The 14,847-nt window shown below is 36.9% G+C and overlaps 1 protein-coding gene across 7 annotated transcripts in view; it reads right to left on the bottom strand.

Annotated features, from left to right (window-relative positions):
- Nucleotides 1–14,847, bottom strand: part of ZDHHC14 (zinc finger DHHC-type palmitoyltransferase 14) — a 127,633-nt gene that overhangs the window by 58,418 nt on the left and 54,368 nt on the right. For 5 of the 7 annotated variants that reach the window (XR_001294873.2, XM_013959016.2, XM_013959018.2 and 2 more), the window contains one exon: nt 2,941–3,113. Coding sequence is in view for 6 of the 7 variants with exons in the window: in XM_013959016.2 (XP_013814470.1) it covers nt 2,941–3,113 (173 nt within the window). In the remaining variant the exon portion in view is untranslated. The remainder of the gene's footprint in view (nt 1–2,940; nt 3,114–14,847) is intronic. The other 2 variants (XM_013959017.2, XM_013959019.2) reach the window with 1 other exon arrangement.

Here is a 14,847-nt window from a genome sequence, read left to right as displayed (position 1 = left end):
TTGACAGAAATCCATGTTCCTCAAGCAAGCCGTAGGGAAGGTTATTCTATTAGAAAGACACTCTTATGATTCCAATCATTTAATAATGATATTTACGTTCCAGCTGTAAGATTTTTTTTTAATCTCATTACTGCAAACTACTACTGAAACAGGCGAAGAATGCCCACTGCTCCCCAAATACTGCATTAATAAAACTGAAGCAAAATAACATTTTAAAAACACACAGAACTAGCGTAGTTGCATCAATTACAGCAATCTTTTCACTTACACAGAAAGCTCAATTTCAAAACAGCTCTTTCTGGAAAACCCTATATTTTAAACAATCGCTTATGTACAAATTATAACACCATTTCATGATATAAAAAGACAGTCATTTCTCAGCAACACTCTAAGGAGCAACACTCAAACCTGCCTGACTTCCACCCTCCTCCCACAAGTTCCTACACACTGAATAACTTTTTTGGGAAGAGGTGAGCGGAGGAGGAGAAAGAAGGAGAAAAATCATAGTTTTTTCTGAGTTTTCCTAAATAGTTCTCAAGACTTTTTTTTTCCCCACTCTCCATCCTTTCCTTTCCAACTACAAATACCATACCATTACCTATCCTAGCAACGTACACACTTGCATGCAGCACATTACTCAGCACTGGATTTTGAAAAATGTTTTCAATGGCAGCACTAGCAAAGCTAAAAAATAAATTTTAAAATCAGTCTTCCTAAGAAATCTTTCCTTAGTTTCCCCAGCAACAGAAATTTGAACTTTGGCATTTGTTTTCCACATATCTGGATTCTGTGAATATTAGGAATTCCTTCTATGACACAAAAAAGGACTGGAATTACTGTGTTTGAAGAGAATTCTAATTCCTCAGTATTAGCACATTCCATGTCCATTTTTAATGTTTTTTGGACTGTAGCGATAATGCAGCTTCAAAACGTTCCTCCATTTCTGACTTTATTTATTGATGACATGTAAGGATAGGCTGATTGAGGTTTGTCTTTTTAAAGTACCCAGAACGCCATATCCAAAAGTGATCAAACAGAATAAATTCATAGGAATCTAAATTCATCCATTTGAGGTTGAGATATTTGAGTCATCTAGGATCTATCAGTTTTTTTGCCTGTATACCATGTGCAGTATGGTCTTTGCCCAAAGCAAAGTCATGACTGGCTAAACATAACCTCCTTTCTGCCACAGCAATGAAAGCTCACTCCTGGCTCTGCACAATTCGTCCAAGCAATGAACAAAAGCAATACAACAAACAAAAACACTGAATACTGAACGCTAGCCGAATGCACTGTTTCTATAAAACTATACCAGCTCTATAAAAATTGACAAGTTACACATCCCAGAATTCGCACATCCATGGGAAAGAATTTTCCTCTCACAAAGTTCAAAAACCAGAGCTGCTATATGACCATATAGTTTCAAAAGCCTCAAACCTACACAAAGAGTATATGAAATAAGTAAAAATAGCTTTTGTATCTAATATATTGCAGATGCATTGACTCCAATTCAGAACTCAAATCCAGTTGCTAACTGAGGTACACAAAATACAGATTATTACACAGACAGTTTTTCATCTTATGCTGTAATGTATTGTAATAGCTGTGGCTAGGACCTTCCAAAACTGCTGAAAGAAAATTATCTCAGTGTAGTGACAACCAATGAACTCATCTCTGTATTTTGAAATCCCACTTCTTAGAACATCCATGCTAAAGATAGTGTGTCTTTCCAAAATATAAAACCACTCTTTCTTCCCCAACTGCAACTATTTTGAAACTGAGCCCTGCAGACAAAAATTTTTAATCACCGTGAAACCATGAGATTCGAACAACCACTAGAATATGTAAACTATTAAAAATGAACGTTATCAAAAAACGTGCTGTAGAAGACATTTAGTCCAGAGAACCAAATGAAACCTAGTCTGAAGTAAATCCCTCAAATTCACACAGTGTAGATGTAGGGAACTCTGCACCAACAGCTTTAGTCAACTCATTTGCTCCTACTGCATCAAATTACTTGTTACAGTAGACAAAGCCTAAGATTCTACTATAGTATCAAAAGAAACATCAAGGACCCCACAGGTACTTCTGCTGTGCTTCGATGTACTTGGTATCTATCTTTTCAGTTACATGGGTGAGGATTCCTCTGAAGTGACTTCTGAACATGTGATTTCCAATGACTGTCATATCCAAGTACATATACAGTAGATCATAGTAAGCTTTAGTAGTTTACTAAAAAATAAACAGAAACACAGTTTACTAAACAGCTCTGCAAACTCACCCTGTGTTTTCTTACCCAGTAGCATATTTTTTTTTAGCTATTTAGCACATTTGTAGCTATAGAAATTCCACAATTTGAATTTAGTTAACAGTTCTCCCGATGAGCAAGGCTGATGAAAATCTAATTCACTCTCCTGTAATTGTGCTGCCTTCGCACAAGTAAAAAATGGTAGCGTTTTGTTACCATGACTGAAGCACAACAGTTACAAGACTGCATCAACTTACAAGATTGTATATTAACATAGAGACTTATCTGACCTTGTGGGAATACAAATAACAATGTAATTAAATTCAGTTAAACTCTGAGGGTACATTACTTTTAAAAGATGCACAATTTCAGAATCTTTGCAATATCAGCTTTCTTGCCAAAAACACTTTAGAAAGTACTCTCTTGTGCACTAGAGACTTCTACCATACTTGCAGAAAGGTATCTGCAGTAATAACTCTCATTCTCCAGGGCCAGCATTTTATTTTACTGTCTTTCTGAGTGAAGAACTGATCAACAGTCTTTCCACAGGAATCAGTGCAATGTCATCGGACATTACAATTCCAGAACAATCGCTGTGGCAAAATAGGAACAACTCTTCCCATGAGCAGAGCAGCACACTGCCTTCACAAAGTACATAACACCCTTGGGAGGAAAGTGAAGAGACAACAGACCTTCAGTGTTACCTATTTGTCTCTCTAGATCTGCTGCTTCATCTGGTGTTGCGCGTGGGAGGACACCAGGATCACTGAAACTAGTACGCAGCAGGGTCCCCATCACGAAAAAGAAAAGAATCCCACCAATTGCAGGAATAGCAGGTGTAATGTTCTCTGACAAGTATGGGCAACTGGAAAAGAAAAAAAAAAGAAACATAATCAATAACAAATAGTGCAACTTGTTCTCAGAAATATTTACCATTATAAATGCATATCAAGAAACCATTTTCTCTTATGGATACATTCTTTGTGTTGGACTATTTCTCTCAACTTTATTGAAGCTGAAATTTGTGCTTATGCATTCATGAAACTTCTTCTGACATTTCTCATAACTTGTTTAGTATAATAAAAGTCCAAATAGCATAGCAATGATCTCACTAATACCTGTAATACTCTAACTTACGTAAGAAAATATTTTTATTGCAGAATATTATGAGTTCATATATTGGTTCATCTACTGCTTATTTACATAAAGTAATTGGGGGGAAAAGGAAGTAACCTGAAGATATTCAGCAATAAAAAGTAAAAGCAGATAACATGATGAAATAATCCATGGTGAAAAATGTAATTAGGTCTATAAAACAAACTGATAGCCCATCAAAAAAGAGGATGCTCAAGAACTTACACCTGTGACACATTCATCTCAACGGCCTTGGCATATTTCAATATTACAACACCAGTGGATGGTGTTGCAAAGCCTTTGGATTCTCTTTCCTAATCCATTTCTTGTAACTTAGGAAGCTTGTTTAGTCATTTACAGAACAAGATTAGTGCAATGACAGTGCAACCCATATGGAAACAAATAATCCAGCTGGTCTAGGGCAAAGTCAACAGTCCTTCACCACTGCAGAAGAAAGGCTCTATGGTTACCAGATTTACAATATAATTACAGGGCTACAAGATTATATAGCAACCTTAGCAATTTTCTCTTTAGTCCACATGTAATAAAATCAGCATGGACAGAAGCATTGGAATCTAAACAATAAACAAACATAAATATCTCTTAATCATTATGGTTGTGTTAAAAGAGAGCATGTGAATGCTTAGACAATACACAATACACCACTGTGGTTAATCTGAGTCATAGTGTAAGCACTATAGGATCATTTCAGAAAATGCACAGTCAAACTTTCCATAGGCTCTTATACTGAGCAGAGAGGGCGAAATGCACAGACTGCTTCTGACATTTCTGACGTCTGCATGATAAGTCACAACATAAGCCTAAAAACCAACAAAAAGTTCTCGGCCTTAGGGCTCCATACAAATTTTCCAGGTATCAGTCAAGTTTAACGAACTTTGTCTTCTGTGTTTCTGCTGACTGCCTTAACCGACGGTTCAGATGCGCGAGCTCTGGCCCTGCACATTAACTGCCCTGGAACGTGAACTCTGAGCATGTGGTGACAACACTGTCAACTTCACTGGTGGTCATTTCGGCAGACAGCACGGGGAGAGAATGGAAACACTTATCATCAGCTACCACGTTACCAAGTGTTTATCATCCTGCATAATCCTGTTAAATATCCTGAACACGGTGGGTTTAACAGATGCAGTGAATCCAAACATTACACGGCACATTGCGCCATCACTATGAATGGAATGAATCTTTCACCCTATGTGAATGTGATATTCCAGGTGTAACAACTTACGAAAGGTTAGAAAGAAAACTAGGTAAAAAAAAGGGGGGGTATATTGTTGTTTTGTATAAAAAATAGGCTGTTTAAATACCTGGAAACATACTTCAAAACACACACTTTCAGAAATTCGCTTCCAAGACCCAGATCCAGAAAATCAGTACCAACTAAAGGAATCAGGCAGCAAGACACTTCATAGATATAGGCCTTATTCCCTTAATGTCGGAGAAACCAGACAGAACAAACAACCACACAGAAGCTTTCATACCACATAAACGTCCTACTGCTCAACTTATTTCTTGCCACAAAGGATTATTAAAATCAAAACCACTGTAATAGGCTCAGACAAGAGTACAAATATGCTGCAGGAACATATTTTTAAAAGGATTAGCAGGAACATGTACATTAATGAACACTAAATATAGCATAGTGCTGTTATTCCTCTCCTGCATTATTGATGCCACATACCAAAGAAACTGCAACTGTGATGAAGGTCTGTTGACCAAACAAGAGCCGTGTGTGTGTGAACAGTACCCTGAGAAACCCTTAGGGTGGTGCAGTAGGTGTAATACAATTTAAGCAGGTGCTAACACACACAGCTACATACTTAAATCTCGAATCCTCGGTGGATACTCAGAGAATGGAAACTGAAGGGCCATTGCAAGAACAGCTTTATACGAATTTTAAAGAAAACAAATTCCTATGCTTTCCTGAGAAAGCTTTTCACTGCAGGAAAGCGATGACTTCATCACAGCAAAAAAGCCATGAAAAATACTTCCCTATCTACGCCATGAAAAATACTTCCCTACCTATGCCTTGCTGAAAGACAGTCCATCTGCAGTGAAAAACACCCCTGAAGCCCTGTGCACTTTTCATCACATGCAAATGTAAGGTAGTCCATTTTGCTCCAAGGTGCTTGCAGGGCATAGCAACTCGTGTTTTATGAACTTTGATTTGGAAGTACTTCAGCAGTTTATGCCTGTAGAAAAGACTGAAGATGTAATCATTTGCAATAATAACCAACCAATGCTCCACCAATTCAAAAATTATTTCAAATTGCGAATCTAGTCCTTGCAGAGATTCAGATAATAAACCTAGGCCGAACCATTCAACCCAGCCTGACTAATGTAACAACAGGCCACATAATATCACATGGGCCTGCAAAGAGCCTAATAATTTCTCTCTTTTCGAAAGGCCAAACAATTTTTCAAATTCCCATCAATTAGAATAAAAAGAACAGAAAGTATCTACACAATTCACTTTCTGCATTTGACAGCACTCTGGAATTTTTTTCATGAACTAGAAATGAAGATAGGTAACAACAGACCATATACAGGTCTGGGAGGAAAGCTCATATGAACCTCCTGCCCTGGGCTTTGGAAGGGGAATAAAAGCACAGCTAAATATGTTCCATTTGATTATCCGTATTTTTCTTCACAGGCCCATTTAAAAAAGCAGGGAAAAATCTTAATATCTCCAGAGTTTTTAAAAAAAATCCAGTACAAATATGACGTCAAATTAAAAATGTGAACTCAAAATTGTCAATATATGTGTAAAAATATATTTGCATATTTATATAATTTCTATTTCTATGCTTATATAACATGCATTTGTACTGCTATCTTAAGTTCAACGTTATCTCCAAAAAATTAGTTTATTGTTATTACTTCTGGAATGGCCAAACACTATACACAAAAAAGGTTTTTCCTAACATTTGCTCAAATTTCTGAATTAAGTTTGCTTCAATTGAGTTTGCATCCTATCAGGCATTAACTTTTCTCAAACATTACAGGAAATTTCTTTTCTGGATGGTATTTTCAGTGGGTTTTTAAAGTAAATATTAGCAAATAGCTGCTGACAGCAAATTTCACAAATTTTAAATGCAGCTACTCCCCTACCAGAGAACTGACTGCGGTTTCGTTTATGATAAAGCATCATGGATACCCAAAACAAATCTCTGTCTTACCCACATCTGCACAGCAAGTAGGGACAGACCTTTTTAAACCATCATATTGGTAGTTACAAGAAGTGAACTAGCATCCTCAGTTTACATCTTAGACACAGTAAACAACTGTCATTAATTAGTATCAGTAGTGATAGCACAGAACAAGGACCGACTATCCCTGAAAAACTGTTTAAGAAGAATTATTTGACCATAGACCACGCTAAAAATTTTTACAGATGAAATGGCATCTTCAGAGAAGAATGTCTGGATTTGCACATAGCAACCAGCACCACAACCTGAAGTTAAATTTAAATAGACAGGCTGTATACAAATCAGCCTGCTTTTTGCTTTGCTTCTCATCTCCTTTTTCGAAGCATCATGTGAAAGTCTATATGACTGTAGGAGGGAAATGAATCTGCTGGAAGACTAGTCTGTCACAGCTAGATAAGAATAAAAACATGCTGGCATTTAAGAGATAATTATCAAGCATCTTCCCCCTGAACTAAGGATGCAGAAGAACAAAAGTAATTCATACCACCCAGCAGCGCTCTTAAGTGCATGACCATGCTGCCCATGGCTACCAAGATCACTAGAAAAATAAGACATGTAGTAACTGCACTGAAGAGAGCACACAGTGAGAAGCCTATAACCTTCAACCTCTTTTACTAGAAAAGGGAAGAAAAAGAAGTCTTCTTTAGACCTTTGTTGGAAAGATGAAGGCTTTTTTAAAAAGATGTCACTGACAGTTGTTATTCACTGATAGGGAGATACGGAATGACAAATCCATCCAGTAAAGATAATAGAGACCTGGAGAGAGTTTAACTTGGACTAACTCTGTAGTCATAAAACCCATTAATAACTGACAAAAACAGTCACTTACTACAGAGCAGAAAAAAGAGTGTTTTTTTACCTATGAGAAACTGAAGCTCTTGTTTACTGCTTGCTAAGCAGGAAGACAGAAAACAATAAAAATACAGATTTTATGCAAACATACAGCCATCAGGCTGAATTACACCAATTAAAAAGAAAATGACCTATGAGTTTGGTTGGTGAGACCAGTATTAGACTGCTGTATGTCAAGCTTTTCATTGACCTAAAACTCTCTGCAGAAGATATAAAAAAAGCTTTGTAGGAAAAGTATAATCTAATACACACAGAAGAAATCAAGTAGCATATGGGGAAAACTTACAAACTGTTCATTTTCCTACATCACCAATTTAATTTTAATTTTTCAGTACCTTAGGTACTGCTTACCAGTAGCTACTGGCGTGATGATGCTGTCCAGTGCTAAGAGAAGAGGACTTGCGCTGGGATTCCTGGGTTCTGTTCCACATGTTACACTGACACCTGAGTGGGAGCATGCTGCTTTCCTTGGATTACTTCTCGGGTTCACTGCTTGGCCTTCCACTCTTACCTGTGGCTCCCCCAACTTCTCCTTCTTTTCACTTCCCACTCATCATTGCCCCAAGCCATTCAGTCCCAAACTACTAACTTTGTGCCAACGCATATCTTTGTCAGGTTCTTTTGTGAGTCAATTTAGTATATTAAATTTTAAGAAAATTATACCATTGAGTTCTCTTTCTGCCTTTTTAATAAGTCAAATATGTTCCTGGAGAGGTCTCATGAGCACTGATATTAGCACAAGGCAAGAGCCAGAAACACACACAAGAACAAGTGGGAAAGGGAAGATGGGATGGAGGAAAGAGACTTCCATTTCAGCAGTGGTAAGCTTTTTATTCAGACCACTGCCTCTTGTGGAACCACATTATAACCTTGATCATATCCAGCTTAAAATCAGCAACAGGATACCCAGAAAGATGCATCAAAGGCAAATCAAAACTCTGGACTAAAAGTACAAAAATAGCTCATAATACACTTTTCTAATGAAAAGTTACCAGTATAAAGAAAGTAGCCAAAGATGTACATGTAGAGCACAACATAAAAGGGACAGTGGGAGATGTGAGGATGGGCGAAACATGAGGGCACAGCAAGGATCTTGAGGCCTACCCACAGAAAAAAAATACAGGCAAATAAACCTGACAAAGAGAATGATCAGAGTGAAATAATTCTACTGTTGTAGGGTTTGGGGTTTTTTTGGTTTGTTTTCCACCAAAATCTCAAATACACAACACTATGTTTCATATTGCTATTAGGAAAAGTGTTGGCAAAGTATAAGGAGGTATAAGAACAGAGAAGCATGCTTAAGGATGGTATCATGAATTCTCAGAGATAACGTAGGCTTCAACCTGTTTTTGGAGACTTTAGATGTACTGCAGCTATGACATTAAAACAGTGTGTTACCACATTCAGAATTACAAGATGCACTGCACAATTTTCCCACTGGATATCTATAGCTACAGCAGAAAACGATGCCACAGAAAAGAGTGCACAACTATTGTTAAGAGTAGGAGAAAAGTAAGATCAAAGAGTGCAACTCCAACATGGAGTAACATGTTACAAAAACAAGGAACCAAAGAATCCATCTGTAGAAAAAGGCCACGTGTGAAATAGCTGGATGATGTTATACAGAAGTTTTGCACCGGTGCTGTGAAGGCTGCATCTACGCTGCCAGACTAGCTTCCAGTGGGGGTTGGGAAGCTGATCTTTCCTCTCACAATCTCTCCCTCTCTCCTCTGCCCTCCCAATTTCATCTGTGCAACAAGAACAGCTTGTTTTATTACAGAAATTTTATTTTGGTATGGACATTGTTAAGAGGCAAGATACTAAAAAGCAGTAAAGTCAAGGAGAAAGTCAAAATAATTTTAGCAGAGAAAATGTCATAACTAGCTTACAATATTAAAGATGTAAAATTGTCTCATCTAAAGCAGAGTTGTTAATTTTATTATATCTCTGCACTGTAGCTTCTAGAAATGGGAGAGGACATGAGCTTTCTGGTCCTCAGATTAGATGTTCAAGATTTATCAAAAGGACTGAATGTATCAGTTCTTCGGTCAGTATTTCTGGGATGCTCATACATTTCCAACAATCCCCCTCAACCCCTGCAAAAACACCCTTGCCACCTTACAACTACCTGATTGAGAGAACCTTATGTTGAAGTGAAGGTTAAGAAACTCTTAAGAAAGGTCAGACACATGAACAAGTTACAACAGGTAACAAGTTGCTGCACATCAACTGATTTATCGTTAACTCTTCACAAGCATGCTGTTGGAGCACAGCAAATGTGAGGTAATTTGAAGGTAGGTTAGGCCCCAAAATAATGTTACATAAAATGCCTAACAAGATTAGCTAGAGAAGCTCTGCATTAGTTTCCTACATCTGTATGATTTTTTTGTACAGCCTTTAAAATTCCTATTTGAATTTTCAAAAGATATTAAGGAAGCCACAGACTAATTCCAATGGGCTTTGAAATTTCCCTTAAAAATGGCTTTAAACATTTCATTATTCTTTGTGTTTTAAAATATTTTGCAATATCCTACGTTCCCTCATTTCAATCAGTTTTGAGAACTTACTCATTTGATAAAATACAAGATAAAAATCACTCTTCTAATACCTACTCCTTTTAAAATCTAGAAAGTTTGGAATGCTGCAAGCATGTAAAGACTATGGAAAACACAACAGCTAAGAAAAAAAGAAACAGAACAACCGCAGGAAGGGGAAGAGTAGGGAGAATCTTCTCTCTCTTTCATAATCAGTTTAGTAACCTAACGTATTATACACTAATCATAAATGTAGATTTATTGAATGGTTTCAGAGAAGAAGCATTTAAATTTGTTTGAATGCTATACCAGTTTATACCATACGTGAAGATGTTGGTTATATCTCGGCTTTTCTGTACAATATTTGTTAAATTGCCTGGGGGTAACTCCACTTAATTTTAACTCTAATTAAAAATCATTCAGAACTGGGACACATACAGAATAATAGTACATTATATTGTGTATAAGTGTTCCACCTTCCACCAGCATTTAAAAATCATTACATAAAACAAAGTAGATGAATATGACAAAATTGCAAAGATTAGAGAACGTGATCTTTAAATCTAATAAATTAACTACTTCAGAATTCTCTCAAATCTAGTACAGAATAAAATTAGCTAAATGCTATTCTGAACAGCAACTGTTCAACAACCAGTCTTCAAAATTTCATGTGAACACCTGGAACAGCTTGGTCTTCAATGCTGATATCAAAACATACAAGCAATTACTAAGAGTGAAAGACTTCAGGGACACCTCTCTCCCCCTTGCTCAAGCCAGCAAGTGTTCAATGAAACTCCTAGCAGCGCTGGCTCAATTTAATTATAGTGCACTACCACTGAAATCAGATTTACACTCGGTTGGATTTGGATGTAGGGGTTCAGACAAAGCTAAGCAGGTAGCGTTGATTATGACATTGTATAAGATAACCACAAACTCCTATGTGTAGAAGTCTTTCAGGTTTATTGTGAAAGATATGCAACAATCAAAATAAGAGCTCCCAATTTTTGTTGCTACATAAGTTAACTTTAATGATCAACTGTCAAATTTCAAAGCTGGGATAGATAAATACATAATGCAAAAAGAGCCTGTCTGCAAAACAGATGTGGTTATTGTAGTTCCTACAAGGAACAACTAAATTTTTCCTTTATTACACAAAGGGAAACTTCTTTGTTTTGCAGAACACAGCTAAAATTTCTAAAACATTGATTGTACCCACTGTTGGCAAGAAATTTCAAAGTGAGGTAATAAGCAAACAAGAAACATTTAACTCCTTACATATCATGAGCCTAAGTCTTATCAAGTAATCAGTTCCTTTATGGAAGGCCAATGGAAATATGAAAAACTTTTGAAAAAACAAAAGCTTAGAAAAAGAGTTACCATGCCGCAAATACATGGCTTTTTAATGCAGCTTCTGTTCACTAAGTAGTTATTTGCTTAAGAAGCTAAAAATATATTTATGCTTTAATTCACTGTCTTTGCATACTATGAAAGGCTTCCATAGTAAAAGACTACCAATTAATAAAATCTACTAGATGCAAAAACCTCATGATTTCAGTTTTAAACAGGTCACATAGAAAAATCACGTAACAGGAAATAATAAGAAATAATGAGGAAATAATAGGAAATAATATGAAACATAACAGGAAAAAAAGTGTTCTAAGCAAGCCATCAAGTTAGTCCCAAGTAGTTATGAACACAAACGAAAACTGGGACAAAACCAAAGGAAACGCCTTATGCCTCAAACACCAGTCCCTGAAGGAGTACAAGCTTCCAGGCTGATTTTCCACAGGATACTCGGGAACTGGAACCTTCGGCAAGTAAGCTCCTGTCAGATAACGGGCACTTCTGAATAAGCAGCATTTTGTGTTCGCCTTGCACAATTTATATGGTCTAAATTTATAAGGTCTGTCGATGCAATCCCTACCCATGGGACATACTCTCCTGTCACTTCCACGGTATAAGCTTCAGAGAGCTGGCTAGCAGCGAGTTAAACTAGCAAAATTGCTCTCAATGCGCGCCCCTTCCTCAAAAAAAACATGCATTTGCTGCTAGATGAGTTTCCTGAGGCACTTCTCAGCGTGATGAACTGAGTGCCAGTGCCACAGGTACGAGCATGCAACAGAGGGCGGGATGAAGTGGAACTGCCATTTTCAGAGGCATTCGACTGTTACATGAACTTAGCCATAAAAAGAAATCCCATCCGTAGTCATAAAAGCTTAGTAATACTAGATCTGGCATCTTGTTTTTTATATATTTGCTTTTATTATGGCTTTTTTCAACCCCACAATTCTCTGAATTGCAAGTCTTTTGCATGAAACACCAAGCTTTACTGTAAAACACAGGGGGAAAAAATATCAGCACCTTAACCACTCAGCAGAACCCATTAAAATACAAGCCTCTGTTGTTCTACTGAAAAACAGAACTAAGCTTCACAGACACAGCACTTCCTGTACCTGCTTATACCAAATAAATACTTATACCAAAAAAAGAGTCAGAGACTGAGGATCTTGTCCACATTACATGTCTAAAGTACATAAAACATTGCTAGAAATAAAGCATCTGGGATTATAAAACAAAGATGAGTATAAAAATGAACAAGTATGAAGATGAAACGCTCCTCTTTCCTAAAAGAGATGGAGTAAGGCAGCAGCAACTCAGCGAGCAGGTCATCCTTCCAAAATCTTTAGAAGCCTGTTTGTAGTAACTTCACAGGCTTGGGTCTCCACATGGGGCGGCAGACTCGTACCGGAAAAGGCATCCTTTGTTTTTTTGTACTTCCACGGTATCACTGGAATTCCCTTATCCTGGACCAAGCATTTGCTGGGCAAACAGACTGGCATAGGAAAGCACAAAGACTGCACAAAGCAGTCAACTTCAGATAACAAAAAAATGACTGGCACGTATCGTGCCAAAGCACTGCCAGTTCTCCATGTCTAAAAATGATTCTGTCTAAATATAAATAAATTACAAGACTAGCTTGAGGCAAACCTTTTATTTCGTGAAAAAATAAAGCATAAAGTGATTCATCTGCACACAAAGTGTCACTACTGCAAATATTTTGGTTAGCAATGTGATTTAAACAACTAGGAACGTTCTTTCACTGTTTGGTACTAGAACTGAGATTTGGATGCAAGTCATGAGAGTCGTGAGAGCTTGAAGAAATGCCATACATTGCAAGGCTGCTTCTAAATTACCAGAGTTAGCAACATCATAGCATTTCATTAGCTCCAGGGATGCATAGAGAAGAGGAAGACTGTGCTATTTGAAAATTAAAATGTTTTTGTCTGAATTTTTCCATTTTTTAAGGAAGACATTTAATTTGTTCTGTGTAGACTATTATGTTAAATGCTCACTTATCTAAAAGGCATATATGAATTTAAAATCAGTGGCTTTATCACATTATTTTTTCTCTGTTGTTTCATAAATACATCATGCACAGGCGCTATCCTCTTCAGAAAGGCCACTGACAGAAATTATTCATTCTCTATCCCTTTCCTGGACACTTGTGTAATTCACTGAAAGTTATTTCTACCGTGCACCAATTCTATGATTTCAATCATCCCTCTAAATACAGGAAATATATTTCTACAAATTTTCTCTTAAGCATACTAAATCAAGAAATGTGCTACATAAAAATACAAGAAGGAAATAATAACAGAAGTGGTATTTTGAAAATTAAAAACTGAAAATGAAAATCCTTCATATGAATGGTTAAAAGTATCACACCAGACTCTGGAACAAGCTCAACAGCAGAAAGAAATAACATACTTAAGAGAACAACATTCTTCATCCAAGTGTCAGTCATTTAAGTAATCAGTGCAGAATTACTCAATATTTTGATTGCTAATGCATGTACAAGACCTGAATGGACGGAAGACAAAGAAATGCCCAACCTTAACAGGGTTTCTCAAAAAAAAATTACGTTTAAAATTCCCACTCAGCTAAGCATTTAAATTATTTGATATGCAATTTTGCTTTCTAGTATTTCACTTAAATTTCCAAGCCTTCTCCCAACTGAGTTATACTGCAATTTTGTTCAGTAATTACCTCAGAACTCAAATTTTAATGTAAATCGAACCAATATTTCACACCATGGAGAATAATGAACACAGACTATCACAGCTACCCTTCCTCAAAAGTGTAATTTACTTTTTCAATTTAACATCTGTCTATCTTTGTCAGACCGCCAAAACATAAAAAAAAGTTTCACCTTTTCACAAGAAGGTGAAACAAAGCAAGGAGAGTCTATGATACAGTCCCAAGCCACACTGAGACAAGCATTTCTTTTGCTACTCTTTATACTGACATTTAATAGACAATTTTGCAAGTGGAATAATTCAATCTCTATTCCTAAAGTAAACCAGCCTTGAAAATCAGAGCAACACTCAGTTACTTCATTGTTCCCAGAATATACTCTAAGGATTTGCAACACAAGATTTGTGATACGACTTTTCATTGTCAAACATGCTCTGTCGTCCTCCTGGTTTTAGATGCAGCCATGTAAACAATTCTCCCAGACACACTCAGCCATGCAAATACTGTTGCAACTGCAGGTTGGTACTTTCATAAAAACAGGAAACTAGCACAGCACGCAGTTAAATAGAAAGGAAAATCTTCTGAATATGTAAAACAATTTTACAGACGCTAAATAAAACCAGGACTACAGGAGCAAACCAAAACACTGTTATAAGACTACTACCCTACAAAAAAAAAAAGGGTCTGGCTGTATAAAATGGCATAACATACTATTCCCTATATTCCTGCAGTGCACTCCCTCTAAACACAAATTGGTGATGTGTGTCCTACTTCGCTGAGCCCTTCAAGTGCTGACATCCCTAACCCCAGCTTTTGC

The sequence above is a fragment of the Apteryx mantelli genome, chromosome 3 (genome assembly GCF_036417845.1).
Source record: "Apteryx mantelli isolate bAptMan1 chromosome 3, bAptMan1.hap1, whole genome shotgun sequence".
NCBI classification, from domain to species: domain Eukaryota; kingdom Metazoa; phylum Chordata; class Aves; order Apterygiformes; family Apterygidae; genus Apteryx; species Apteryx mantelli.
This window is presented reverse-complemented; position numbering and strand designations above follow the sequence as displayed.